At 32.1% G+C, this 26,292-nt stretch overlaps 4 protein-coding genes across 4 annotated transcripts; 3 read left to right on the forward strand and 1 right to left on the reverse strand.

Annotated features, from left to right (window-relative positions):
- Positions 1-314: 314 nt before the first annotated feature.
- LOC137808169 (NAC domain-containing protein 71-like) lies at positions 315-3,074 on the forward strand. Its single transcript, XM_068609145.1, has 4 exons — positions 315-1,068; positions 1,408-1,694; positions 1,942-2,259; positions 2,348-3,074. The coding sequence occupies exons 1-4, from the start codon at positions 912-914 to the stop codon at positions 2,612-2,614; spliced, it is 1,029 nt and encodes a 342-aa protein (XP_068465246.1). The 5' UTR covers positions 315-911; the 3' UTR covers positions 2,615-3,074.
- A 2,979-nt stretch (positions 3,075-6,053) lies between these two features.
- LOC137808170 (uncharacterized) lies at positions 6,054-7,204 on the reverse strand. The gene is made up of 2 exons (XM_068609146.1): positions 6,825-7,204; positions 6,054-6,699 (listed from the first exon to the last, which is right to left on the reverse strand). The coding sequence occupies exons 1-2, from the start codon at positions 6,994-6,996 to the stop codon at positions 6,182-6,184; spliced, it is 690 nt and encodes a 229-aa protein (XP_068465247.1). The 5' UTR covers positions 6,997-7,204; the 3' UTR covers positions 6,054-6,181.
- Positions 7,205-9,918: 2,714 nt separating this feature from the next.
- Positions 9,919-16,289, forward strand: LOC137808172 (MND1-interacting protein 1). The gene is made up of 2 exons (XM_068609148.1): positions 9,919-11,853; positions 15,543-16,289. The coding sequence occupies exons 1-2, from the start codon at positions 10,234-10,236 to the stop codon at positions 16,062-16,064; spliced, it is 2,142 nt and encodes a 713-aa protein (XP_068465249.1). The 5' UTR covers positions 9,919-10,233; the 3' UTR covers positions 16,065-16,289.
- Positions 16,290-23,370: 7,081 nt separating this feature from the next.
- On the forward strand, positions 23,371-26,013 carry LOC137808173 (plant intracellular Ras-group-related LRR protein 5-like). The gene is made up of 3 exons (XM_068609149.1): positions 23,371-24,109; positions 24,754-25,670; positions 25,763-26,013. Exons 1-3 carry the CDS (start codon positions 23,599-23,601, stop codon positions 25,883-25,885), a joined length of 1,551 nt encoding a protein of 516 aa, XP_068465250.1. The 5' UTR covers positions 23,371-23,598; the 3' UTR covers positions 25,886-26,013.
- Positions 26,014-26,292: the final 279 nt, after the last annotated feature.

Below are 26,292 nucleotides of genomic sequence, written 5' to 3' on the forward strand. Positions count from 1 at the left end.
AGTTAAATCATTACTAGTTTTATAATCCATTTTTCAACTAAGATGCAGATTAAGGAGTAAGCCCTTGGGAAGAGCCCAAAACACATGAAATGGAGAACATAAAATAACTGTAATGAATTGAATTTGCAGGAAGTTAACTATAGTTTGTAGGTGTGAATGTGAACTGGTTAAGGTGGTGGGCCACTTTACTTTGGAATTTTTGGTGCACTTGAGACAAGTAATCTCATTCTCAAACTTTCGGTGTGCTAAATTTTGGACTTTTGGTTCCCTCATCAAATGCTATAAATAGCACACCATCAGTGACTCATGCTTTTACTCTACATTCTCTCATCTTCCTCATCTCAAACAACTCACACATCCATTACCACTTTGTCTTAGTGCACTCATTTTCAGTGTTATTCTGAATTTGTTCTTTCAAATTTTGGGCTTTGATCAGCTTATCCTTTTGGAAACTTGTGGATTCTTGTTCACATTTTCGCTTTGCAAACTTAATTGGGTCAAAATTAGTTGAGTCACAGTTATTTCAACTTCTTGGTACTACTCAGTTAATTGCATTCGTTTTGTTCCAGCTTTTAGGATTTCCAAACTTAAGGGTGGTAGTGGGGTTGGAGGGGAATAGGTGCCATAAGAGATTTCTAATTTCTTCAAGACGATGATCCTTGCATTTAATGGATGCACTCTGTGGAAGTGTCACTTGACATTTGACAAAAAGTCTGCTGTAGACAAAAGCTTCTATTTCTGGATCTTCCAAATCTTTAATAATAGATATAGTCTTGGCACCTAGCAGTAATTATATCCTAATCCTTCCAAAAGATCCTGGAAACTACTTTTTTTTTTCCATTTTCTTGATATATAGCTTTGATTACTTTTCTTCATCAGCTTCACAATTTTGTGTGACTCTTTCTTTCAATATGGGAGGGGCAACACTGCCACCAGGATTTCGTTTCCATCCAACTGATGAGGAACTGGTGGGATACTACCTTAAAAGAAAAGTAGAGGGGCTTGAAATTGAGCTTGAAGTCATCCCTGTGATTGATTTTTACAAATTCGATCCCTGGGAGTTGCCGGGTAATCTTCAATTTCACATTTTGATCATTTTATCAGCACCCTTACTATGTAGACACGTAAAAAAGAAACCTTTCTGATGCAAGTTTAGCATAGTAAATGGACCAGACCAGTGTGAAACGCAACTTTATGAATACCAGAAAGAAAGCAGCAGTGTTTTGTCTGTTTTTCTTTTCTTCACTTTTTCTTTAGCGGTTAATCATTCTGAGCTGTAAAACTAAAAGCTGTTCAATAGGATTCCTTTAGTAAAAAAAAAGTCATGGTTTTACTTAATCAATTTGTTGCATTTTTTTCTCACAAGGAAATGTGAGAAGCCTAACTCGTGTGAGGTGTGTAATGCAGAGAAGTCTTTCCTTCCAAAACGGGATATGGAATGGTTTTTCTTTTGTCCGCGGGATCGCAAGTATCCAAATGGATCAAGAACAAATAGAGCTACCAAAGCTGGGTATTGGAAAGCCACTGGAAAAGACAGAAAGGTGGTGTGCCAGTCTAATCCATCCAATGTTACAGGGTACCGCAAGACCTTGGTTTTCTATGCTGGGAGGGCCCCTTTAGGAGATAGAACTGATTGGGTCATGCATGAGTATCGCCTCTGTGATGATCTTGGCCAACCCACACCATCTTTCCTGGTACAATTTATATTCATGCCATATTTTGGATAAATTTCTATTTAAACATTAGTTAAAAACATCTTACGTACTTCAACTTTTATAAAAAAATTGTCTCAAAATAAAAATTGAGGTGTATAAGTTAATTTTAACTAGTAAAAGAATTTTGATTCTTCTTTGTTCTTTATTAACTCCTTCTATAATGAGTTGGCTTTAATTTGAGGGTAATACTGAAAGACTTCGGCTGATTTGTTTGTGGTCATTGTAGGGTGGTTTTGCCTTGTGCCGGGTTATTAAGAAGAATGAGAAGGCAAGTGCTACACAGGGAGAAAACAAGGGCAAAAGGGCTGGAAGCAGTTCCATCAATGGGACTGACACCTCAGTGAGATTCTCTGGTGAGCAGCCATTCAGCAACTCTGGTGATTCTTCCTCTCAAGCGAGCCACCTGAATAATGAGAGTCGTTATTCAAGCCCAATTTCTTCTCCATACAATGTGCCTCCAATGGGAGAGATTAACCTAGCTTCTCTGGAAACCAATCCTTCAAACTTCTGGATCTCCCCTGACATGATTCTTGATTCTTCAAAGGTATATCTAAGTAGGAACAAAGAAGGAAAGTTGAGATTGAATAAGTAGTTTTTGAAGAAGTTACTGACTTTTCTTTCCCTAACTGCAGGACTACCCTGAATTACAACATGCTGTGGCTGAATATTTTCCAGGGTATGACTTACCACGTATGGGGACACAATTTCAATCATTGGAACATTCGGAAACTCCATCTAGTTTCTCCTACTCAAATGTCAATGGAGAAGTTGAATTTGCTGATACTCTCAGTCAAATAATGTCACCTTACTCAGGACAATGGAATTCCATGGACTTCTACGGAAAAGGAGGTGTCCCTTATGAAGATCATGATCAAATTAACTCAATCTCATATCCATGATCCTTTTAGAATCTAAAAACAAATGGAAGACCATTCTCTCACTTTTCTTGCAGCGCACGGTGTGAAATTGTGATGAAGGACTAATTTAAAGGCCAAGAAGAGCTGGTGATTTGAGGTTGCAGGAAGGCAATTTAAGGGTTGTCATAAATCCTTGTGGGGACTAGTTAGCTGCAGTTTTACTTGGTGTGGCATTATAAGGATTCTGAGACAACGCTTTTTAATGTATGTCTTGGAGTGATAAATAATGAGTAGAATCACCTTGTGTTGCAAGCAGAAATTATTTTCTGCTTGGAGTGGTATTGATTATGTTTATGATTTACACTGTTATTTAGGATCCCCAGGCAAGATCACTTTTATCCATATTGCCGAGTTGGTTTACATTCAGCCATCTGTGTGTGTGGTTCTATAAAACAAAGTTATATAATGGGAAAACTTCATATAAATGCTGTCAATACTCAAACTCCAGTGCTTATGATTGTCTTCACTCAAGGCTTCCTTGCCTGTTGTGAATTTCATATATGTTCAACAAGCTATGAGAATATTGAGGGATAGATTCTATTTGTCATATTGCTCTATGTCAAAATTTCAATACAGTAAGATTACGGTTTTAAAATAGTTTGTGTCCCAAATGAACAATGATGCAGACGCTTAATTTTGAAAAACTGAAAGTAGAAGACAAAGCTAAAAGAAATTATGCATGTGAATAACAGGACTTCAGCTTTCAGTCAACTCAGCCGCCAGATATGGTGGTCACTTCATTTTTTGTTTTTTTCCTTTAAAAACAAAGGTAATGAAATTCTACATTTAGAATTGACAAGACATTTCACCGTACAGTTGTTTTGATGAGCATCCAAGATACGACTGGCTTGTCCTTTTTGCATTAGTGGGGGATGATAGGTGTTAATGACTTTTAAATGGATTCGATGTCAATAAATCAGCAGCTTTAACCAAAGAATATTTTATTGGAATACTTCGTGAAGTAAGCAAGAATTATGTCAACCCATTATTTGGTGCTATTTGAGAAATTCTACCATCCTTACCACTTAAGCAGTGGAGTGTGTTAAGGAATTGCCTTTAGGTTCTGCAATCCACCACCTAAGTGTTATGTTAATTGTGATGACTGTTCAGTGCCAGCTTTTGGCTTTTTTCTCCACTCAATCAGAAGCCACCGCCTCTGTCTCATATGCTAACCAAACAGTTCAAATAACTATTCACCAATATCATATCAATTCAATAATTCAATTATAAGAAGAATTGTAGATCAATGAGTAGAGTGTTATCATTATTTTCAATCATTCCCTCTGTTCCTTCATACCTTCTCAGATATCATTCAACATAATTTTTAAACTCTTAAACAAGTGACCACCAAAATTGCTAGCTAATTATGTGGGGGCAAAATTTGTCCTAAAGAATAGTCTAGCATAATTGGTTTACTGAAGGGTTGTCCTAATTGCAGTCATTCATAACATCTTTAGTTGGAACTTTTTGAGGGTTTGTTGTTTTTATTGTAGCCTAAAAAATAATGGTTAATCTGACGTTAATTAAAAATATGATTGAAGTGAACCTTATTAAATCCTTATCCTGCAAGTTAGTTTTCTACTGTTAATTTTGACTCTGAATTCTAAATTTTAACAGATCCACATCATTTACCTGCTTCACTACCTTCAGAATCTTAATTGTTCAAATGACTCGGTTAGTTTTGGCAACTCGACTTTGTATAGGCTGCTTTAACTCCGAGTTAAGCAGTTTTAGTCTATTTGTGATTTAAATTTTAAATACCCTTACCATAGCTGCTATATACTATATACACATTACAATGTTATTATTGTTTTTGTTGACATCATGACTTAAGACTGATCTTAAACAACTAATAAGTTTTCATTGAAAAATAAAGTATTTATTACACGTTTATCTTTCTATTATAATAACTACTTTCTTTCTCATTAAAAAGCTTGTTATTTTAGATCTGAAAATAAACTCCATGTACTAATTATAGGTATTTCTGCATTATTTCTCTCCTACTTGAAACTCTTTCAAAAACAGTTAGGATGTTGTGGTGGATTGACGTCCAATAATTAATTTTCTTTTTAATAAAATTTGTTAGGATAGATTCTAAATGACTGTGATATTCGTTAAGAAGTTGACTTTAAATCTAACTTAACTTTATAAAACCAACTTTTAAGGTTTACATTCATTTATTCCATCTCATATCATGACGATGAACTTGTAAAAACAAGTAGGATTATGATTATGTAAAATTTTGCATAACTAACTGCTGGGCTACAGCTTTTGCATGTTTCTTTACAAACTCAACTCTTATAGTTTGAATTTTGGGAGATATAAGAACAACCGCTCCGAGTTCCAAAGAATCAGTTACATTATTGAACACTTTGTCCTTCACAATCTTGGTGATATTTGTATATTGCTGCTCAACTAGCCCCTGTATAACTTTTAGAAGCCCTTGGTGAACCTTCTAGCACCGCAATGCAAAGATTCCACGAAGCCACGATATATTGACTCTATTTTAAAATGTCTGTTTCATAAAAGCTCGTTGTGTAACGATTAAGAATTTTTTTGAATACCCGTTGTTCACACAGAGGTTCCCAAGTATAAAAAAATACCAAGGTGATTACACTGTCATGTTTCCAATACATCTTTTATGGCACAGATGGAAGCATAACAAATGATATCTTATAAGGTATAACTCAACATTTCTTTTAAGTGCGTTTAGTTATGTTCTATCACTATTACATTTTTATTAGCCCCACCAAACTCCTATATTTGTCAATCATAACACAGTTGTAACAATTTCCAGAATAATAAGATTAGGCTGGGATCTTGACCTGAGCAACACTTGTTAATTCTAAAATATTATAAACTATCTGATGGTTATCGTTCACTATCATGACTATTTTTTATTCTTTCTAGTTAGTAAAAGTGTTTAAAATAATGGTTAAAATGTTAAATACTAATCTTATAAGTTAACAGATAAAATGATTAATATTTATTGGAAGTACAAAAGTAAACAGTGAGAGACACATTGCCTTCTTCTGAAGTAAGCATATTGTTCCCTCAGCATCTTCTCATTCCCAATCTTAATGCATGTCAGCTATGCAAGATAGATTTTCAGGAACACTTTCATAAAGGGGCAGCAATTCCAAAACTCTTCAAACTCAAAACGACCTATAATCTGATAAAGATTGTGGCAGATTCTAGCCACCAACATATGATTCACTCTTAAAGTACTAATGTGGCTTTTTCCTCACTAAGCAATACTCTAAGTGTGGTTGTTTAAGAAATAAATTATCCTTCAACCATTATTCTCCACTGGAGGTATTGAAAAGGAAATGAGTGAAAAGCATCCTAGTGGAAGTTAATTTATACAGGTATTGGTACTTTATAAACTTCTTGGTGAATCTTTGTAGTGGAAGATGAGATCAAAGACCCAAGTGATTACATATTCATTCATTCACAAAATATTACAATGCATAGACATTGACTCCTTATAGACGTGGACAGCACAAAATATAGTATAATAGTATTATTCCTTACCCTCCTTATGAAGTTCTAGTATAAGCTTGCAATTTGAGGACTACAAAAGACTTCCACTTCTTGAAGGGATGCCCTTGACTCATCACCAAATATAGACTCCTTCCCATCCTCTCTTTTGGCATAAGACAATCCCAATCTAGACTTTGCTTGTCTCAAGTCACCAATGCCAGAATTGGTATCAGGCCCAGCAAAGCCCCCCATAACTGGGGCCAACGGGGGCCCTATGAGAAGCCCATCTGCCCCAAATTGTGGGCCCCCACGTGCATAATCAAACAGGGCTGCACCACTTCCACCAACCTTGGGCAAAATAATGGGCTCAGTTTCATGTTCTATCCAATAAAATAGGAAGGCATCAAATGTATCAAAGTAGTCATCTGTGCTTCTATACCCTTCAGGGTTAAATGCACCAAACTTGAAAGACTTGTTTGTGTAGCCGATTATCACACATGGCCCCTTGAAGTCACAGCATTCGTGGAAATTACTTGCACTGAACCCATCAATTGTAGCCCTGTAGCAGCATTTGAGCTCCTTCCCTGATCAAAATTATGTCAAATATATATTAAGTTGATGAATCATAGTAACAGTAAATAGAAGTAGTAATATGATTCTATGTTTTCTTTAAGAATTTGGCAGATAGAAAAAGGGATAGTAGTAGTACCTCTCAAAAATGTTTTGTCCATCAGAGAAGTTGAGAAAGAGAGATCAATATCATGGTATTTAATCTGAGGTTTGTCATTAACATTCTTCTTGCCTATGTTCCAACCAAACAAGCCATTTGTGCTTGTCTTCCAACCCTTGAGTGATGGTGAGTTTGGAATGCAGTATGCCATCCACAGATCACCAACTAAGCACTATCTCTTCACTCTTATCTTACTCTTCTGAACCACAATTCAACATCTTATCCATATTCCCTCACAAAATATCTTGCACCCCTTTCGGTATGTTTTTGGAATAAAACCACTCACGGGCTCTCATTTGCATGGACCCATTTCTACACAAAACTTGGGTCGCATGTATATGTCAATGAAGATCATATTCAGAATATTTCATCTCTCTTTTTCCTTTTCTGCTCAAAATTAATTTTGGAAATTTATTGATTTAGAGATAATTATTCATTAGTGACTTTTTTTAAGCCCTTTTTTTTATCTTGGGTACGTTTATATCGTGACTAAAGGCTTTAATCGGGTTCAAATAAATACACAAATTAAAAAAAAAAAATCATGTTTGAATTCAAGAAAAACGGAGAGGGAGGATTATATTGGAATTGGCTTGATTATCTTAGTCATACGAGAACAACAAATTAGTATCTTAGACAAATTTTTAAAAAATAAAATAGCAAATATATCAAAGTCTAAACTTTTAGATTGAATTGGTAATATTTTCAGTCCAAACTCAAACAAAACCGACAAAAAACAATGGCTAGCTTCGTGAATCTGTATACCTTTTCCCGTTTTCAGTGATTGTCTTTCTCCTTTTTCACGACTTCAAAATCACGTTCACAAAATATTTTTGACATTCTAAATCGCTCCTTAACATGTATCAAAGTTATTTATAGTCTATTCTATCCAGAGTTTATTGAAATTATCAAGTTATTTGCTATCACAAATGGTTAGGTCTCGCTATAAGAGATGTGTGAGTGATCTCACATTAACTATAAACAAAGACACACAAGTATTAAAAAAATAAAAAAAAATATACATGTTGAAGTTTGGATTAAAGGGTGTTCCCCTTCTATCACATAATTCTCACCTCCATTCTTCATCATCTTTTACTTGGTACCTAACATTTTGTGCTCATAATGTTTGTTTTTAGATGATCATGATGATTTTTTTTTTCTAATTATATGATAAATCTTATACACTTATATGATTACATGAGAGTTAGAAAACATAAATTTGTGCACATTTAAACTATACTTTGTTCTAGAAAAGTTGACACAACAATAAAAATACCAAAGCCACTATTTTTTACATTTTTTTAATATATAATTTCATAAAAATATTTACAACATCTAGATGATGCAATATATATCATTTCACTTTTTTATCACTAGATATTTTAGTTTACATGACTTAAATTATCAATAAAATTAAGGAATATCTATAACACACACAAAGTGATTCAAACGAAATTTGTATTAATATTTTGACACTTAAATCTAACTATCTGATTTCAATACTTATTTTCGCTCAAGCGAGAAAATTATCGTTCAAACAAAAATGAAGTGACAAAAATGATGCTCTCATGTCCATTTTCACTTGAGTGAGAATTTTGGGGTATTTTTTAGTTGATTTTCACTCAAGCGATAGAGAATCTCGCTCAGATGATACTCATTTTTGTACAAGCTAAAAAAAATAAAAAACTTACTTTTGCTTTTTGAAATAATGGTTCATTTATATTTTATTATTTTAATTGAAATTTATGTGAAATTTTAATTATATATTTTATTGAAAATCTTTTAGTTTATGTGGTTGATGTGATTTTTGGAGAAATTTTGGTTTGATTGAATTTTTAAGCTTTGGTGTGATTAAATGGTTTGATTATGTGTGATATGAGATGTGAAAAATGTGATCAAAACATAATATTTTTAGGAAAGAAAATACCGTGTTTAAATTAGTAAGATATGCATTGAGCATGGATTCCTCTAGAATGAGATATCTTGATTCTTATGTTACATTGAAATTATATATGAAGATTATCGGGTATTGAAAGTCGAGAGAGGTTCATATGATTTTGTTTGCAATTTGAAATATAATATGATCTTATATCTTATAGGTCATATGAATTAACCATGTCATATGATGTTATATGATATTGAGATTATTATGCGCATAATTGTGTGAATTTCACATTGAGATAATATGACATGTGTATATATCTTTGACTCAAAGTCAGTGCATGAGTCTTTCGGAAGTAGAGCCAAATATTTGTGTATATTAGTAAGTAGAAATCTGACATGAGAAATATGAATTATGAATCATTATAGATATTTGATTTCTTTTGAAAAAATTATGAGAATTGATACATTGATTATTATAGTGATATTTATATTAGAAGTTTTAAAAATAACTAACTTACACTTTTGTTTGTATTGTGTTTGTTTTCTTTATTTATAATCATCGTATTGTATTTATACGAAAATAAATAATATTTTAGATGTTAGAACTTCACTTTCAACTAATAAAACAACTTATATTTATTTGTTTTTAGTTATGTATATATTAAGAAGAATATATTTTGAAATATTATATAATTGTAATGAATATGTAAATATTGAATTAAATATTACAGACATATTATATTATTTAGATGAGATAAATAGGAATATTATAAAAATATAAATATATACTCTATTTTCATGAAAGCAAAATTTTCTATATATAATTTTAATATACATTGGCATCTATATTTATTTAATTTTTATTTTTCTTATAAATATGTTAAAATACATATCTATCAACATATATTTTTCGATAAAATTAAAATAGAAGATACGAATAAATTAAAACTTGTAAATTGTGAAGTCTATATCATGAAAGAAATGAGTGAGTTATTTTGGGGAAAAACAGAGAAAATAGAAGTGTCATTGATTTAAAAAGAACTACAAAAAGTGTGCCGAAATTTCCCTAAAAAATATTAAATAATCAAACACTGAATTAAATTTTACTTAATTTAAAGAGATAGATGAAAAAATAAAAATATTTTAACGAATATAACCATAATAAATCAAAGGAAGAAAAGGATTAACCTTTATAGAGAGTTGAAAGACCCATTTATCCAATGACGCTGAACCAATCGAGGTTGTGATTCTCCACACTGAGCTCTCTCAGAACCAATAACGCTGAGCCAATCAGCAACCCTTTCTTTCTCTTTTTCTTTTTTCTTTTTTTTTTCCATCAAAATCCATTTTATCACCTATCTCCCTCTTCGCCCACTATCCCTCGATCCTCATCCCACCATTCTTTAACCAAGCTTCGATCTTGATCTTCTTTTTCCATACCCAATCCTTCGTTTTCCAGCCCTATAATTCATCTCCCTCTAAAACTCGACGAAAACGCAGAAATCATATGGGTTGCACCATGAGGGAAAAACATATCAGGGCTAATCGGAGACCGCGATCGGCGAAACCGGACCCGGATTCTTGCGACAAAGATGCCATATCCAAATCCATAGCCGAGTCTGGTCTCAAGCCCTTCAGATATCATATGGCTGTCAACGATTCTTCCCCGAGCCCAAATTCAAACCCTAATGTGGAGGAAACTGGGTGGGGTTACTGTACAGAGGAACAATTGGAAGAGATTCTGTTGAAAAACTTGGAGTTTATTTACAATGAAGCTGTCTCAAAGCTTGTTGCGTTGGGTTACGATGAGGATGTTGCTGTTAAGGCCATGCTGCGAAATGGGCATTGTTATGGTGGCATGGATGCGCTGACAAATATTTTGCACAATTCCTTGGCGTATTTGAATAGTAATAGTGATGGTGGTGGTGGTGGGAATATGGATGAGACTGAGCCCGTGTTCTCTAATTTGAGGCAGTTAGAGGAGTACTCTGTGGCGGCTTTGGTGTGTTTGGTGCAACAGGTGAGGCCACATTTGAGCAAAGGTGATGCCATGTGGTGTTTGCTCATGAATGATCTTCATGTTGGGAGGGCTAGTGCTATGGATATTCCTGTGCCAGGCACTGGGAGCCCTGCTCCGGTTACCGGTGAGGGTGGTGGCAATTCGATTGGTGTTATGGGACCGGCTTTTTGTAGGTTTCATGGAGGGTGGGGATTTGGAAATGGGGGAGGCTTGGATTTTCCAGTGAATGGGATATTCTCTTGCGGGACAGAGATGAATTTGCAGCTGCAAAGAGACATTGAGTTTCCGAAGAGGTTTAACCTTTCTCCTTCAATGAAGTCCTTATTAAAGAGAAATGTTGCAATGTTTGCTGCTGGTTTTAGGGCAAACTCCAAGCAGTTGCAGGCGCAGGCAAAGACCATTTCTGGGCGGAGTACTGCACAACATAGTTTGGATTCTTTTACAGCGACCGGGACAGGAGTCCCGGCTGAGCAGTCTGGAGGAGATTCACAGAATCTCGATAACCAAGACGCTGTGAATTCGGTGCTGAGTAAATTTCGTGATTTGAATCTTGATGAGAATTTGGAGCTTGTGGCGGAAGATCAGAAGGATGAGGTGATAGTCACTTTATTTCATCAGATTAAGGATCTTGAGAAGCAGGTCGGTGAGCGAAAAGACTGGGCTCATCAGAAGGCAATGCAGGCTGCTAGAAAGCTAAGCAGTGATCTAACTGAACTCAAAATGTTGCGGATGGAAAGAGAGGAGACTCAGAAATTGAAGAAAGGGAAACCGGCCCTTGAGGACACAACCATGAAGAGGCTCTCAGAGATGGAGAATGCTTTGAGAAAGGCCAGTGGTCAACTGGACCTTGCGAATGCAGCTGTGAGGAGACTAGAAACTGAAAATGCAGAAATGAAAGCAGAGATGGAGGCTTCCAAATTAAGTGCATCAGAGTCAGTGACAGCTTGCTTAGAAGTTGCAAAAAGGGAGAAAAAATGTTTAAAAAAACTTCTAGCTTGGGAAAAACAGAAAGCTAAGCTGCAGCAAGAGATTTCTGGTGAAAAACAGAAGATATCAGAGACACAAGAAATGTTGGTTCAGATTAGACAGTATCAAAAGGAAGCTGAGGTTTGCTCTTTATACCCCATTATTATATTTAACAGGGCCACACACAGACCACCAAAAAGAAAAGAAAATATGGTTTTGAGCTTTTTCCTATGTTTGCATTGATTGGACATAACGTACTTCAACCACAAAGTGTAGCCCAATTTTGCAAATTGATCTACATATATGGGTGCACTTTACCTGTAGTACAAAGGCGTGAAGTTGAAACCCCAATTGGAAGCACCAGTATTTTAAATCATGGATAGTGGCATATAGTGGTTGGTCAGCCCTAAAATGGTCATAGTGGGATAACTACTATTTTGAAATTTTTATCTAGTTTAGATAATGTATACTGCGTGATTTAAATTCTCAAAAATGATAAAATTTACTCAATTAATGATATTTATAATTAAAATAAAAAGTCATAGGTGTTATGTACAAAAGATATCAGTAAATACCAACAAAAAAAGTTTGCTATTGTCATATTGAAATTGATAGTTTCTGCATTGAGGATTTTATTCATTTTTAACCCGAGCAATTGAATGCATATCTAACATTAAAGGCAACGTTTATATTTCAATGTAGTTGCTGATAATTGTGACTTGAAACTGATGAAATGTGTTTTTTTTTCATTCTTTTTTCTTTTACTTCATACATATTGCATTATGCTTTGAAGCATAGAGAGTTATAGAAGTTGTGATCAGGTTGGATGCATAATTGACATTTGTGTCAGGATAGAGTACATGACAAGAACTTAATTTCTATGGACAATTTAAATTGTTCACATCTATATTTGTCCATACTTGTTAATATGTATATAAGCATCACTGTTATGGGATTGCGTGCTGTTAAAATACAACACACCACAGACATTTAATAATACAAACTTCATGTCTGAGAAAATAATGACAGCTCAGGACACTATTGACAAAAGTTATCAACGGAATATTATAAGAGAGCTCTATGGCAGTTAAGAAGCCTCTGACTGTTATGAAAATCTAGTTATGCCACAATTTGCTATTATAGCCTTGGGTTGCAGCCTCTGTCCAAAAAATTTGCAGCCACTATTCTGCACGAGGACAAATTCCCTTCTTTACTTCCTGTTATTCTGTGCGTTATTGAACTTATTTAATGGGTATTCCTTTCTGTTTTTTCCTGGTTTATTGTCCGAATTGCTTAGGGTTTTTAATAATAGTCAAAATCCTTAAACTCTCCCTTGTTGGGACAAAAACACCAAACTTGACTTGTGTTTTGTTTCTGGCCCCTGGCCACAGTTTTCTGGAATCATTTCTGGTCATTCCAAAGATATGTGTCATTTTCAGGCAACCCATGGATTTCTAGTGTTGTTTCCAGTCAACCCTCTGTTATTGCATCATAATACAGCTCTCTGGTTTCTTTTTTAATTAGTATGCTGTGTTCTTTCTTTACACCTCACGGTCTATATATTTCTTTAATTATTCTGTGTTCCTTTTTTTTTACATCAAGTAGTATGGGATGCTCGGTGAAATATTGAAGTATTTGATTTTCCTCCTTAATAGCTAGCTTTTGAGGGTGGGTTCCACACGTATTTGGGTACTTGTTAATTGGTATCAGAGCTGGTTGTTGGTGTCTTGTGATGGGCTATCTATCTACTAAGGATTTTGACTGGGAGAGGGTTCTGACCGACGGGGAGTTGTGTGAAGTGTCACCGAGTAAAGTGTCATAGGATGGAAGTCATTGAGACATCATCTCTTAGGGGCACTGCTATGATAGGAACATGGTTATTATGGGATGCCTACGTCCTACATTGAGTAGTATAAGGTGCTTGGTGGAGTATTTAAGTATTTGGTTCTTCCCCCTCAATAACTAACTTTTGAGGGTAAGTTTCCCAATTATTTTGCTGTTTATCAACGTGTTCTTAAAAGAAATTAAGTTCATCATTTGTTTTCTTCATTCCTTTTTTCTCATTTTTCATGGCAGCCAGAGGCATCGGCCATTCAATTACAGCTGCATAGCTTTTGTTGTTATTTAGGTTTTAATCATACTCTGGATTGAGGATGGTGTTTATTTCATAAGTTTAAAAAACTCTGGAATTTGGTCCTCCAAAGTTATGTGGCACATTAGTACTATACAAAATTTGATCATCAAATTAGTCTCTCAAGGATTCATTTTGTCACCACTTTAGTTCTCCATATATTTTGTCATCAAATTAGTTTCTCGAAGATAATTGTCACTAAATTCTCAAAAAGATTCTTTTTAACACCATTTTAGTTCTTTGATAAGGATTAGATTTGGTGAAATTTTAGAGATCTTTTCTCTCAAATGTATAATCTGTCACCAAATTTGACCATGAAAGATTATTTTATCGTAACTTTAGTCTTTTATGGAGACCAATATTGTGAAATTTTACATATCTGAAAGACTAATGTGATGAATTAAATATCTGATGGGTAAACTTTGCAATCCAAATATTTTAAGGACTAACGTGGTGACACAAATAACTTTAACTACCAAATTGGTGGGTTTTCTCTGTTAAAATTATTAATCTTGTATTTTGTTCTCTTTGGTATTATGTTTTGGAACTGTTATTCAAAGTGAGTGAGATCTTCAAAATGCTTATGTCATGATGGAAAATGGGATTTAACTTCATCCCAGGATAGAAATGCCTCTGATATTTTAGGAAGTAGGATAATGTTGGTTAAAGATAAACTAACTTCATTTTAGTTGTTTTTATTATTGTTTTCATAGACCCCAATGGTGATTATTCCGATCACATTTATTTTATTGAAATGAGGCTTGGGTGTGTTTATTCCGTCATGTCATGTAAAAGAAGTTTACACTTTAGATGCTGATAATATATCTCTTATGATATGTTGAAGGTATTGTAGTACTCACACATAACTATTTTGATTTGAGCTAATATCCAGTGAGGCTTTAACATATTTATGTGTTTTGCCCTTTGCCTGCTTATTTTCAACTTTATATTGCTATTGGCACCCATACCATGCTCTTCCAAACTAATCCAAATAAAAGAAACCACCCCTTTGTCATATTATGAGATGTATCTCTCCGTTGTTTATTATCATATTCTTCCTTGATCTAATCAGACTAAAATTAATTATGAGTTAAATGTATATTTAATCACTATAAATAGGAAAATGTTTGCTTCTAGTTCATAACAAACAAAATCATCTCTCATTTATGAAAACGTGACAATTGTGATCCATATTACGAACATTATTAACTAAAGTGGAAAAGAAGGACAATAACTACACCTGTCACATTTCTCATAAATAAGAAACTAAAAGGAGATAATATTTTTTAGGAACAAAAGCAAAAGTTTCTTTATTTGCAGTGATTAAAAGAACATGAAACACTTGAATTAATGTAAATTAAACAAATTCACTAGTGTTTCTTGTATTCCAATATGTAGATTATTTGGTTCCAGCTTTAAGCTTAGACATACTGTAAATTTGTTTCCTTCAATCCTTGATGATCCTTAAATTATATTCTATAGGTGTATAATCTAGTTATTGATGATTATTACACCTGGATCTGTTGATTGTTTTTGAGTTCTCACTTGGTTTACCCATGGTTTTGTCATTTCCGTGCTATTTATTTGTACCGGTTGTTTTGTTCTCCTCACTACTAAATCCTTATTCCGTGAAAATTGCAATTTCTGTGATAATACTAATATTGCTGAAGCATTTATTTTGTGTAATAACTTGTTACAGGTCAAGTGGAAGGAGGAGTTGAAGGCTAAAGAGGAAGCCTTAGTACTGGTTGAGGAGGAACGGCGCTCTAAGGAAGCAGCTGAATCTAATAATAAGAGGAGGATTGAGGCTTTGCGTCTGAAGATAGAGATAGATTTCCAGCGCCACAAGGATGATCTATTAAGACTGGAGCAGGAACTTTCGCGCCTTAAAGCATCTGCTCAGTCTGCTGAGTTGCATCACCAATCAAGCACTTCACCTACAAGCAACTCTGAGGGCACGAAGCCCCAAAGAGAGACCATTGCTAGGCTGCTTCAACAATTAGATAATCTGGACGATTTTTCAGATAAAGAAGTGAATAGCAACAGAGAATGCATTATATGTATGAAAGATGAAGTCTCCATTGTTTTCTTGCCGTGTGCACACCAAGTTATGTGTGCTAGTTGCAGTGATGAGTATGGAAGAAAAGGAGGTAAGGCTGCTTGCCCTTGCTGCAGGGTTCAAATCCAACAGAGAATCCGTGTATTTGGGGCAAGTTCCTAACTCTTTTAAAAGTTATGTTACAATGGGACTTGGGCAGGTATACCCTATGAATTTTACATAATTTTGTGCACTAGATCGGTGGGGTTACTCGTCCCACTAAACCTCACAATATAAATAAAAAAACTAAGTCCTGGCATTACCTTAAATGTCCCATGGAATGTCTGAAATATAGTTGGTTGCTACCATTGGCTTGAAAATAAGAAATGATATTGTGTTATTGTTTTATTTTAAGAACTTTACCTCCTTTCCCTAATGTGCAAATCTTTTCATTAGATACCTAATTCCTTTTCTAAGTATGGTTTATTATCTGTTGATCTGTTTCCCGAAAACAAAATGTTTTCCTTCTCTTTTCCCCCCTTTTAGTTTTGTGCTTTCATTCCCCGTCAATGATGGATTTTACTGATTTATGGAGTTTTGTTCTGTTTAAGCTATTTATATACTTAATTTTATAATATACGATGTATCACTCTATAATTTGTTGACATACTCGTTGCAGTGTAAAATGATTTGAGAAAATCACAACCTGATCAAACACTGTAACTGATGTGCTTCAAAAGATAATAAATTGAAACAAAGCATTAAATGCATACAAAAAGCTAACTAAAATGAGTTTTGAAACATGACAATATTTTTATTTAGATTAAATATGTTTTTGTTTTTTTTTTTGTTTTGTTTTAAAAACTGATTAATTAGCCATCAAACTTTAAAACATATGTATTTAATTCTCTTGCCAATTTTGTGATGGTATAAAGGTGTTATTAAATGTTAAATTTAAATATAAAAAATACTAATATAGCGGTTTAGTTATTTTACCAACTTTATTATGGTAAAAAAAGGTCACTAAATGTAAAATTTAGTTATAAAGAATGAACAAAGTCACATTCATAAAAATTGGAGGATTGAATTATTCAATTTGAACAGGCAATTTTCAAAAAATGATATGGATAGAACAAGAAAATAAATAAATATATATATATATATATATATATATATTTCCAATTAGTTGCATTTTTATGGATGGTAGAGAACACAACCTAATAAAAAATCCTAAATCTAGAGAGACATTTTTAGCTAAGGCATTTTCTTCTTGCATCTCAATGTTTTTAACTTGCACTCCCATATGGTGATGAAATATCCATTATACCCTTAGTGAAAAGATAAAAAAAAATCATTTTCTTCTTGCATCTCAATGTTTTTAACTTGCACTCCCATATGGTGATGAAATATCCATTATACCCTTAGTGAAAAGATAAATAAAAATCTTACATTTTTTTTTCTTTTCTACCTCTTCATCTTCTCCATCTTGACTGTAGTAGCACATACTCCCTTTCTATAGTTGTTTGCAGTCTTGCTCTTAAAGGCATTGCATGATCCCTTGGTTGTGAGTGTCTTACATGGTACTTGTCCTACCAAGTTGGTTGAATAAGTTTTTTTTTTTTTAAATTATGTTTTCAATGTTGTATTTGCTGTTTTTGAATTGAGTAATTAGGAAGTTTTCAAATTGTATAATTTAAAATATATTTAATACATTTTTATTTGTGCAATTTGTAATGCATTTCTGGATCTAGAATTATATTATGAATTTTACGTTCCGAAATTTATTTAAAAAACAAAATATATTTTTTTATTGTGCAATCCAGAAAGTAGTTTTGGATTACAAAATTTGAAAATGCATTTCAAATTGCAAAATCTGTAATGTATTTAAAAAACATAATACATTATGGATGTATAATCTGGAATGTATTTTTAGATCCAAAACTATACTTAGTTGGTTCCTATACTTACCAGCCATTTCACAACCTAACAATACATATGTTTTCCTTGTTTGTTGTGCATTTGCTTTGTTAGACCATAATATGACAATTACAAAACCAAGTTCAAAGGTCACCCTATGCACCAATCGAATAAGTCTTCTCATGTACCAAATATCTACACATATACATTACACATAAGTATGTGTCCTCTATAAAAACTTTTACACAAATGACAGGCATTCTACTTACCTTATTTGTTGTAAAAGGCCAAACATAGTCTCCTCCACCAATTCATCTTAAGTTGTCACAAACTTCATTATATCATACTCATCTAGTCGAACAACTTATCTACTTCGTCAGATTTTCTTATCCAAAATTAGGATTTCATCTCTATATTTGACAATTATTGCTAATATTTTCTAGATAGTGACTATAAAGCAATGTGTAATACTTGACATTGTACTGCAATTACACACATTTAAAAAGTAAAAATTAAATTATTTTATAAGAAAATCACAAACTTTATATTATGAATTGTACGTTCTTGTTCTTAAATAAATTGTATTTTGGATTGTACTTTTAACAATTTGTATTATGGATTGTATGTTCCAAACTATAAACCAATTAATGATTTACATTCCAGATTGTGTAATTTGGTAGGTCTCTAAATTTCACAATTTGGAACTGAAACTCAAGAACAAAAAACAACGAAACTCACTAAATACTGAAGCACCACCAGCCACCAACCACCACTACTAAGTATTGACCTTATGGGAGTCTAAGTTCAAGAGGGGGGCGAATTGGACTTAGACTAATTTTCACAAAGATCAAAATATTCAATAATGACAGAAAAACAATTGGTTGTTTTATGAAATAGCTAGTTGAAATTTCCTTAACATAATACTTCCATAAGAAAATCAATAGATTGTTTATAGAAACAACCGATTAATAATTTCTCTTAAGAAAATTCAAAGCCAAAAGTATCTTTTTACACAAAGACAACCAAGAAGAATTCTTGAACACTACAAGAACTAAGAACACACCCTGTAAAACCCTATTACAACAGTGTTATACTTCAAGAAACACTATCTTATAAAAATACAACAATCTTACAAAACAAAAATGATAAGAAATAAAAACACCTTTCTGCAAATTCATAAGACTAAAAAAAAGACCTCCAAACAACAACCCACTTTGATGAATCATTTACCTCAAGCAAGTGATGAAAGTGAAAGCACCAAAAACTCTCAAAGACTCAAAATTTCTCCAAAAACCAATTCACTCAGAATTCTCTCAAGCTTTGAAAACAATATGTATGTGTGTAGTGAAGAGAAATTCAAATTAGAAACTAAGCCTCCATTTTATAGATTTAAAACAAAGATTGATTTCAAAACAATTTTGAAAACGGTTAAGGAAACAACAAGTTGAAAAAGGAAATAACAGGATGATTTTTCAAAAAACACTTAGTCAAATTTAAAATAGATTTTGAATAGTTGAAACTGAAAATGGAAACAAATCTAACTCAAAACAGTTTTAGAGATAAACTCCATCAGAGAAATTTTTTTAATAGATTGTTTCTTCGAATAATCAATTGAAAAAAATGTACTTTTCAGGTAAGAAGAATTTTAACCAATTGAAAGCAGTTTCAATCAATTAAAAAAAGTTGCAGTGCTTTAGGAAACAAAATTTTAACTCGTTAACAACATTTTTAATTGATTGAAAAAAAAAATTAGTTAAGTAAAAACCGTTTAACTCTTTTGTAAAGGTTTTGTGCTTGGAAGCTTTATCATATGCTTGAGATAGAAGATAAATCAAAACACAAACACTAGACTAAGATACCTAAACTCTCATGAGTCACCAAGTATTCTCTTTAAGACTTATGACTTCATCAAACATCTTTAGTTGAGATATCCAACACTAAGCACAATCATTAACTGGAAATGACCAACAACCACCATCACTAAACACAATCACTAGGAATGACCAACAATCACCACCATAATACTAACATTTCTCACACTAACACACCCATTTAAATAAGGATGTATGTGAAATTTTAAAAATTATAGGGATGTAGGTTGAAAACATCAGCGAGTAAGAAAAAAAAAACCTTTGGCTTGACTATCCATAACTCCTTAACCATCAATAGTGTATTTATTAACTTTATTCTAGTTATCATATTGCAAAATTAAATAATTTTAGATTAATAAATAAAAATCAATTTTAAAAATAAAAAATAATTAGTTACTAAATTAGATACTATTTTATAGATTAAAAAAATATTAATATTTAAAGTATTTTTTAAATTTATAAACTATTTTCTAAATTGGTATCTACTTAGTATCTAATTAGCTACCAAGTTTTTAGATATTTATTTTAGAATTTAAAATAGTTAGTAACTAAAACCTAGGTAGCTAATTAAATAACAAATTAAAAATTAATTTATAAATTTTATTAATAATAAAAACTACTTTAAATATTCATAATATTTTAGTCTCTAAAATAATATTTAATTTAGTTAATGTAATGTGATTAATTATTTTTTATTTATAAATTTTTTATTTATTTTTTATTTAATGATTTTTTTAAGTGTATATATTTATAGTATTGTAACTTTTAGATATATCTAAGCTTTGTTTTGAATATTATCACAATTAGTTTCTATTAAAGTGATATAGAAGTAGTTATAATATATTTATATGTATATATAGATATTTTAATAGTAATATTAGAGGTATAAGCAGATTAATTAATTTATAAACTCGTCCAAAATACACTAGGAATGCATGATGATTATATAAGCTCATTGTATTTATTTGGTATGATAAAATTAAGGGTTAGAATACGAACCAATTTATTCATCCCTAAAAAACACAAGATAGATTTAACAGCTCGTAAAGAAGTACAAACTAAAGTACAGTTCTATTCGTCCCACCACTACATAATTTTTTAAATTATTCGTTATTGTTTATAAATTTTTGTGTGTTAAATATACAAAAATATTTTCACTTTTTATTTTATCAATACCATATTAATGTATGATGGTTAAAAAACATATTTGGTCATGGCGTAATATACGATACAGACGCTAACAATCTTTATTTGTTTGATTCACTGTTCTAGCCGCAATATTTTATTTTTTTTCTTGTTATTATTCCGTCGATTTCCCTTGAAATCAACGCTAATTATATTTTTTAATAAGCCAATTTATTTTATTGTTCTTTAAAATAATGTTATATTTTGCATAATGTTTATATTTATTAATAATACATAAAGAAGTAAATAATTACAATGAATATTATCGTCAAGGATGTGAACTAATTACACAATGTAAAATGAAACAGAGATGGGAGTGTGAATGCAAGAAATTGCATCTAAGAGAATGATGATATTTTAATACCCCATACAATAAAATATATACACTCCACACACTAATAAATTATTATTTTAATTATATTTATTTTATTTTTTAATTTAAAATATTATTATATTATTATACTTATCTGTTAGATGTGTGAGGTTTACTGTGTGGTGTCAAAGTAAACTTTTTCTAAGAGAATTTTTACACATAATACTTTTCAAAGGTGGAAAAATAGAAAATGGAAAGAATGAGGAGAGTGAATAAAGAAAGGAAAAGAAAGCGAAGTATTACTTGAAGAGAAAGAAACATCTTTATCAATCTTTGTTCCAGAAGCTCAGGTGTTCCAAATAACCTAATTGTGTTTTAGTAAATAAAAATCTCAATAGTGTTCAATATTCCTTGCACCTTCTTTTTATCATCAAATTATATTAAAAAAAGCAGAAAAATATGTCAAACTATTCGAAAGTATGAATAATTTATTATTAAAGTTATGCACATGTCAATTTTTTAACTTTATACATCATAACAAAATTATTAAATAAAAAAATAATTAGTTATTATATTAAATGAATTATATATTAATTTTTTTAAAAATATTTTTTTTATGTTTTAGTGAGTTTTTTTAATCTGAAAACTGAATCAAAACGCAAAGGGAAAATAAAGAGAGAAAGAGTTATAGTTTCTTACCGAGAAAAGTGATGAAGAGGTTGGGAGCTGAGAGCAAAAGCACAAAAAAAACGCCATATGTCCTAACCCTAATTGAATAGCATGGTGTAAGTTGAAATTGAATGTGGCTTAACCGTTTTCATAATCAAAACAAGATTTGATATTTATTTTTGTGTCAAGTTTATGTAGATATTATGTTATCTTTTATCTTTTGTGACCCACACTTTACTAAAATGCATTTTCCTTGTAGTATCAAGGCAACTAAGAGATTTTAAGATAATGATGGAAACAACTTTCAACAATTTCAATCATGTTTTGGTTGCTTGGGTTACTTTGAAGATATTAAAAAAATAAGATTTTTAAAAAAAATAATTTTGAACATTGTTAAAAAAAAATCAAAATTTTAGACAATTAAGACATACTTAATCGATTTTATCTTTGACTTGTTATTATCTCATACTGTTATTAAATATCATGAATATTTAAAAAAGGTGTTTTAATAGAAAATTTCGTAATCTTAAAGAACTTAACTTAATATATTTAAATTGACCTTGGATTTAAATTTATTCATTTTTAAATGCTTTGTTTGGATAAATTAATTCAAATTTATTGAACTTTATTTTTTATAAAATATTTCAAATGTAAAAAAATGTAAAAAGATATTTTCCAAAAATATAAAAAAAAATATGTTAATATTAAAAAATATTTAATAATAAAAAATATTCAAAGATGTTTTTGAGTTGACTTTAGTCAATGCAGTTTTTCAGTCAGAGTTAATTACTAATATTTTTTTAACTCACATCAACAAGAGTTTTTCATTGACATCGACCAATATTAATTTTTTACATCTATTACAATTATTTATGTTCTAATCTGTCAATGTTACTTTATTGAGGTAATTTTTTTAGCCAATATTTTATTGATATTAGCTGAAAACTTTTCTTGATCTTGACAAAAAAGTATTTCTTATAAGTTAGAAAAAAAAAACCTTTTAATTGAGAAATTGTGACTAACATAAAAGGAAAATAATCTTGAACTATTTTAATAGAAAAATAATCTCAAAATATTGATGAAAAAAAAAATCTGTATTGATAAAAAAAAAATCTTACTTACAATATGTTTAACATTTACCAAAACATTTCGTTAATGTTTACTGCTAAAACTTTGATTAATGTTGTTAGAAAATTACATAACACTACATTGAAAAACAGCCTTTTACATATAAGTAAAAAATTAATCATAATTATTTTAGTTTTAAAGAAACCTTACTAACAAGATAAAAAATTATATTGAAGAAACGACGATTCGATTTCAACTAGAGTGAGAACAAACCTACATCACTCAAGTTGAGATCAAATCCATAATACCTAATTAAGATTCAACTAAAAGGAAAAATACATAAGAAATGAAGAATTAAAAATTGTAGTTTTAAATAGATTATGAAATTCTATAATTTTAACTAACTGAATTATATAATTTTAATTTTTTATTAAATTTCTTATACGAAAACGTATTTTTATTATTCAAGGGAAATGTTTTTGTAAGAATCAATTACTTCAGAAAAATTCTCTATGGAGAGAAGTGAGATTGATTATCAATTCTCTAAGGAAAGTATTTATTTTCTATTTTTCTCCGAAGCCTGTCTGAGCCTGCAAGAATTGTCTGTGTCTAAACCAGAATAAAATAATAGCGAAATCCTGAAAGCACAAAGCAACACTATAATTGAAGCCTCTCTTCCATCATACCAATAACCATGGCCACGATGCTTCAGAGTGAAAAAGACCCTCCACAACCACCTTCACGTGGCTTTCTCGACACAGTTGAAGAAATCACCACAATATATAGGTCACTGCCACCTCGACCTTCCATTGAAGAGGTGGAAGCTGCCACGTCCACTGTGGATACCCTCAACAACGAGGAACAAACCAAACTCCACGAAATCTCTACCCAACAACCTCCTCACGATGTCCCTGAAGACCTCTTCTCTGTCCTGCAGCAACTGAAGAAGACCATGGTACTTTTCCACACCCACCAACACAGGAGAGAGGCTCTTCAACTTCTTGAGCTCGAAAAGATGTTTCAAACCTTCGGTGATCTCATTCAGAGGGCTTCTGAATTGGTCTCTGGAGATACCCAGAAGCAAAAGCTTCCCACTTTACCTGAAGAACTCGTTGTGATCACTGACCCAAGTGAAACAGTGGTGAAGGAAGAGGAAGAATCACAGAAGAATCATTTCCAAGTGATACAGCCTTCCTTGTCTAAAGGTTAGTATTATGGGAAATAACCCAATTTCATATTTACTTGTTACTTTTGTTTCAGTGATCATGTTCTTTCATCTAATTATTACGAATCATTATATCTTGTCACTTCCTTTTCTGTTTTACATTCACTTTACAAATAAAAAATATCTTGTTTTATTATAATATAATATTTTATTAAGATGGAAGTAATTTGGTACAGTAATGTCAAAATAACTTTTTCCAATTATTATGCATGGATTATGGTTAAAATTTGAAACATCTTTTTGTTTTTCTCTCTGATGTAAAGGAAAGAAAAACAAACTATACTTAGCGTTTGTATGGTGTATGCAAAAAATGGTTTTGTTTTACTTTTGGACCAAACTTTTTGTTTTACTGTAGTTGGTTCATAGTTGCTTCATTACTTTGAGAACTTATCAATTAATTAGTTCGCTAGGCTACTTGTAAATTTCGGTCACAGTCATGGTTTGTTGCGATCCTTGATATTGCGAGAATTTATATGCAAGTATTGCTGGTGTGCATTGCAGTCACAGAGACCCTAAAAACCTTTATGTTGCAGCTGAATTGTAGTCGTGGACTGTTTTTCAAAACCTTGACTTGCTATAGTGTTTTTCCTTTTACTGATTTTACTTTTTATTTTACTTTTGTAGGGAATGGAAGTATTGAGAAATTCAGTCTAATGAAAGTTGCTACTATTATTGAAAGTTATGCTGGTAGTGGAGCTACAACCCTTGAACTTAGAGGGAAGTTGGTGGATCAGATGGAATGGTTGCCAGTGTCAATTGGGAAATTATCTGATGTCACTGAAATGGACCTATCTGAAAACAAAATCATGGCTCTTCCTACAACCATTGTGGGTCTCAAGGCCTTAACAAAGCTTGATCTTCACTCAAACCAACTTATAAACCTTCCCCATTCATTTGGTGAATTGATAAACCTTGTTGATCTTGACCTCCACGCCAACAGATTGAAATCACTTCCTGTCACTTTCGGAAACTTGACAAACCTCATTGATCTAGACTTGAGCTCAAATGGGTTCACAAATTTACCAGAGACAATTGGGAATTTGAACAGCTTGAAGAGATTGAATGTTGAGACCAACGAGCTTGAGGAACTGCCTCACACAATTGGAAATTGCTCATTTCTATCTGCGCTCAGGTTAGATTTCAATCAGCTCAAGGGCCTACCTGAGGCAATTGGGAAGCTTGAATGGTTGGAGATTCTCACTTTCAAGTATAATAGAGTTAAGAGGCTGCCTTCCACAGTGGGTAATCTCTGGAATTTGAAGGAACTTGATATTAGCTTTAATGAACTCGAATTTGTACCAGAGAATCTGTGTTTTGCAACTAATTTGAAGAAATTAAACTTGGGAAAGAACTTTGCGGACCTAAGAGCCTTGCCAACATCAATTGGAAATCTTGAAATGCTTGAGGAGTTAGATATAAGTGATAATCAAATAAAATCTTTACCAGAGTCTTTCAGGTTCTTGTCCAAGTTAAGAGTTTTTCGAGCTGATGATACCCCCCTTGAGGTGCCACCCAGAGAATTGGTCAAGTTGGATGCTCAGGTAAACCTTTTGAGGCGCACTGTAACTTTCACTTGTTCCTATCTCGTCACCTTCTCTATTTACTTAACGCTTTTCGCATTGTTGTTCACCAGGAAGTTGTGCACTATATGGCTGATTTTGTCACCAAAAGGGACACAAAACTTGTGCCATCAAAGAAGAAAAAGAAGGGCTTTTGGTTCTGGTTTCGCTCCCTATTTTGTTCTAAACTTGAATGATGATCAGAAAAAATCTATGCTAATTAATGTTTCTTGTGGTTGTATTTTATCTGTTGATTGTATATGATTGAAACACCTTGTTTTTTCCTAATAAAAAGTAATCTACAATCTTTTATTTGGCTTGTAAACTTTGTTTATAATTTTGATTTTCTGCAAATATTGTGTATACTAACAGTTTTTTTAACTGAAATAAAAGATATGACAATTCCATTGCTTTTTTTACATGTCTGTTGTCTGTGGTGAGTTAGATTTCTAAGTCACAGGGTAGATTCACGTCTATCTGCAGCAGCTGCAAATAAAATCCACCCATTGGAAACTGGTGTAAGCACGTCTTATTTTCAACGCTTTGAATTTGATGAGAAAATATAGATAAGAATTAATAGCGTAAACCTTTTTCTTTCTCTAAA

The sequence above is a fragment of the Phaseolus vulgaris genome, chromosome 3 (genome assembly GCF_000499845.2).
Source record: "Phaseolus vulgaris cultivar G19833 chromosome 3, P. vulgaris v2.0, whole genome shotgun sequence".
In the NCBI taxonomy this organism is placed as follows: Eukaryota; Viridiplantae; Streptophyta; class Magnoliopsida; order Fabales; family Fabaceae; genus Phaseolus; species Phaseolus vulgaris.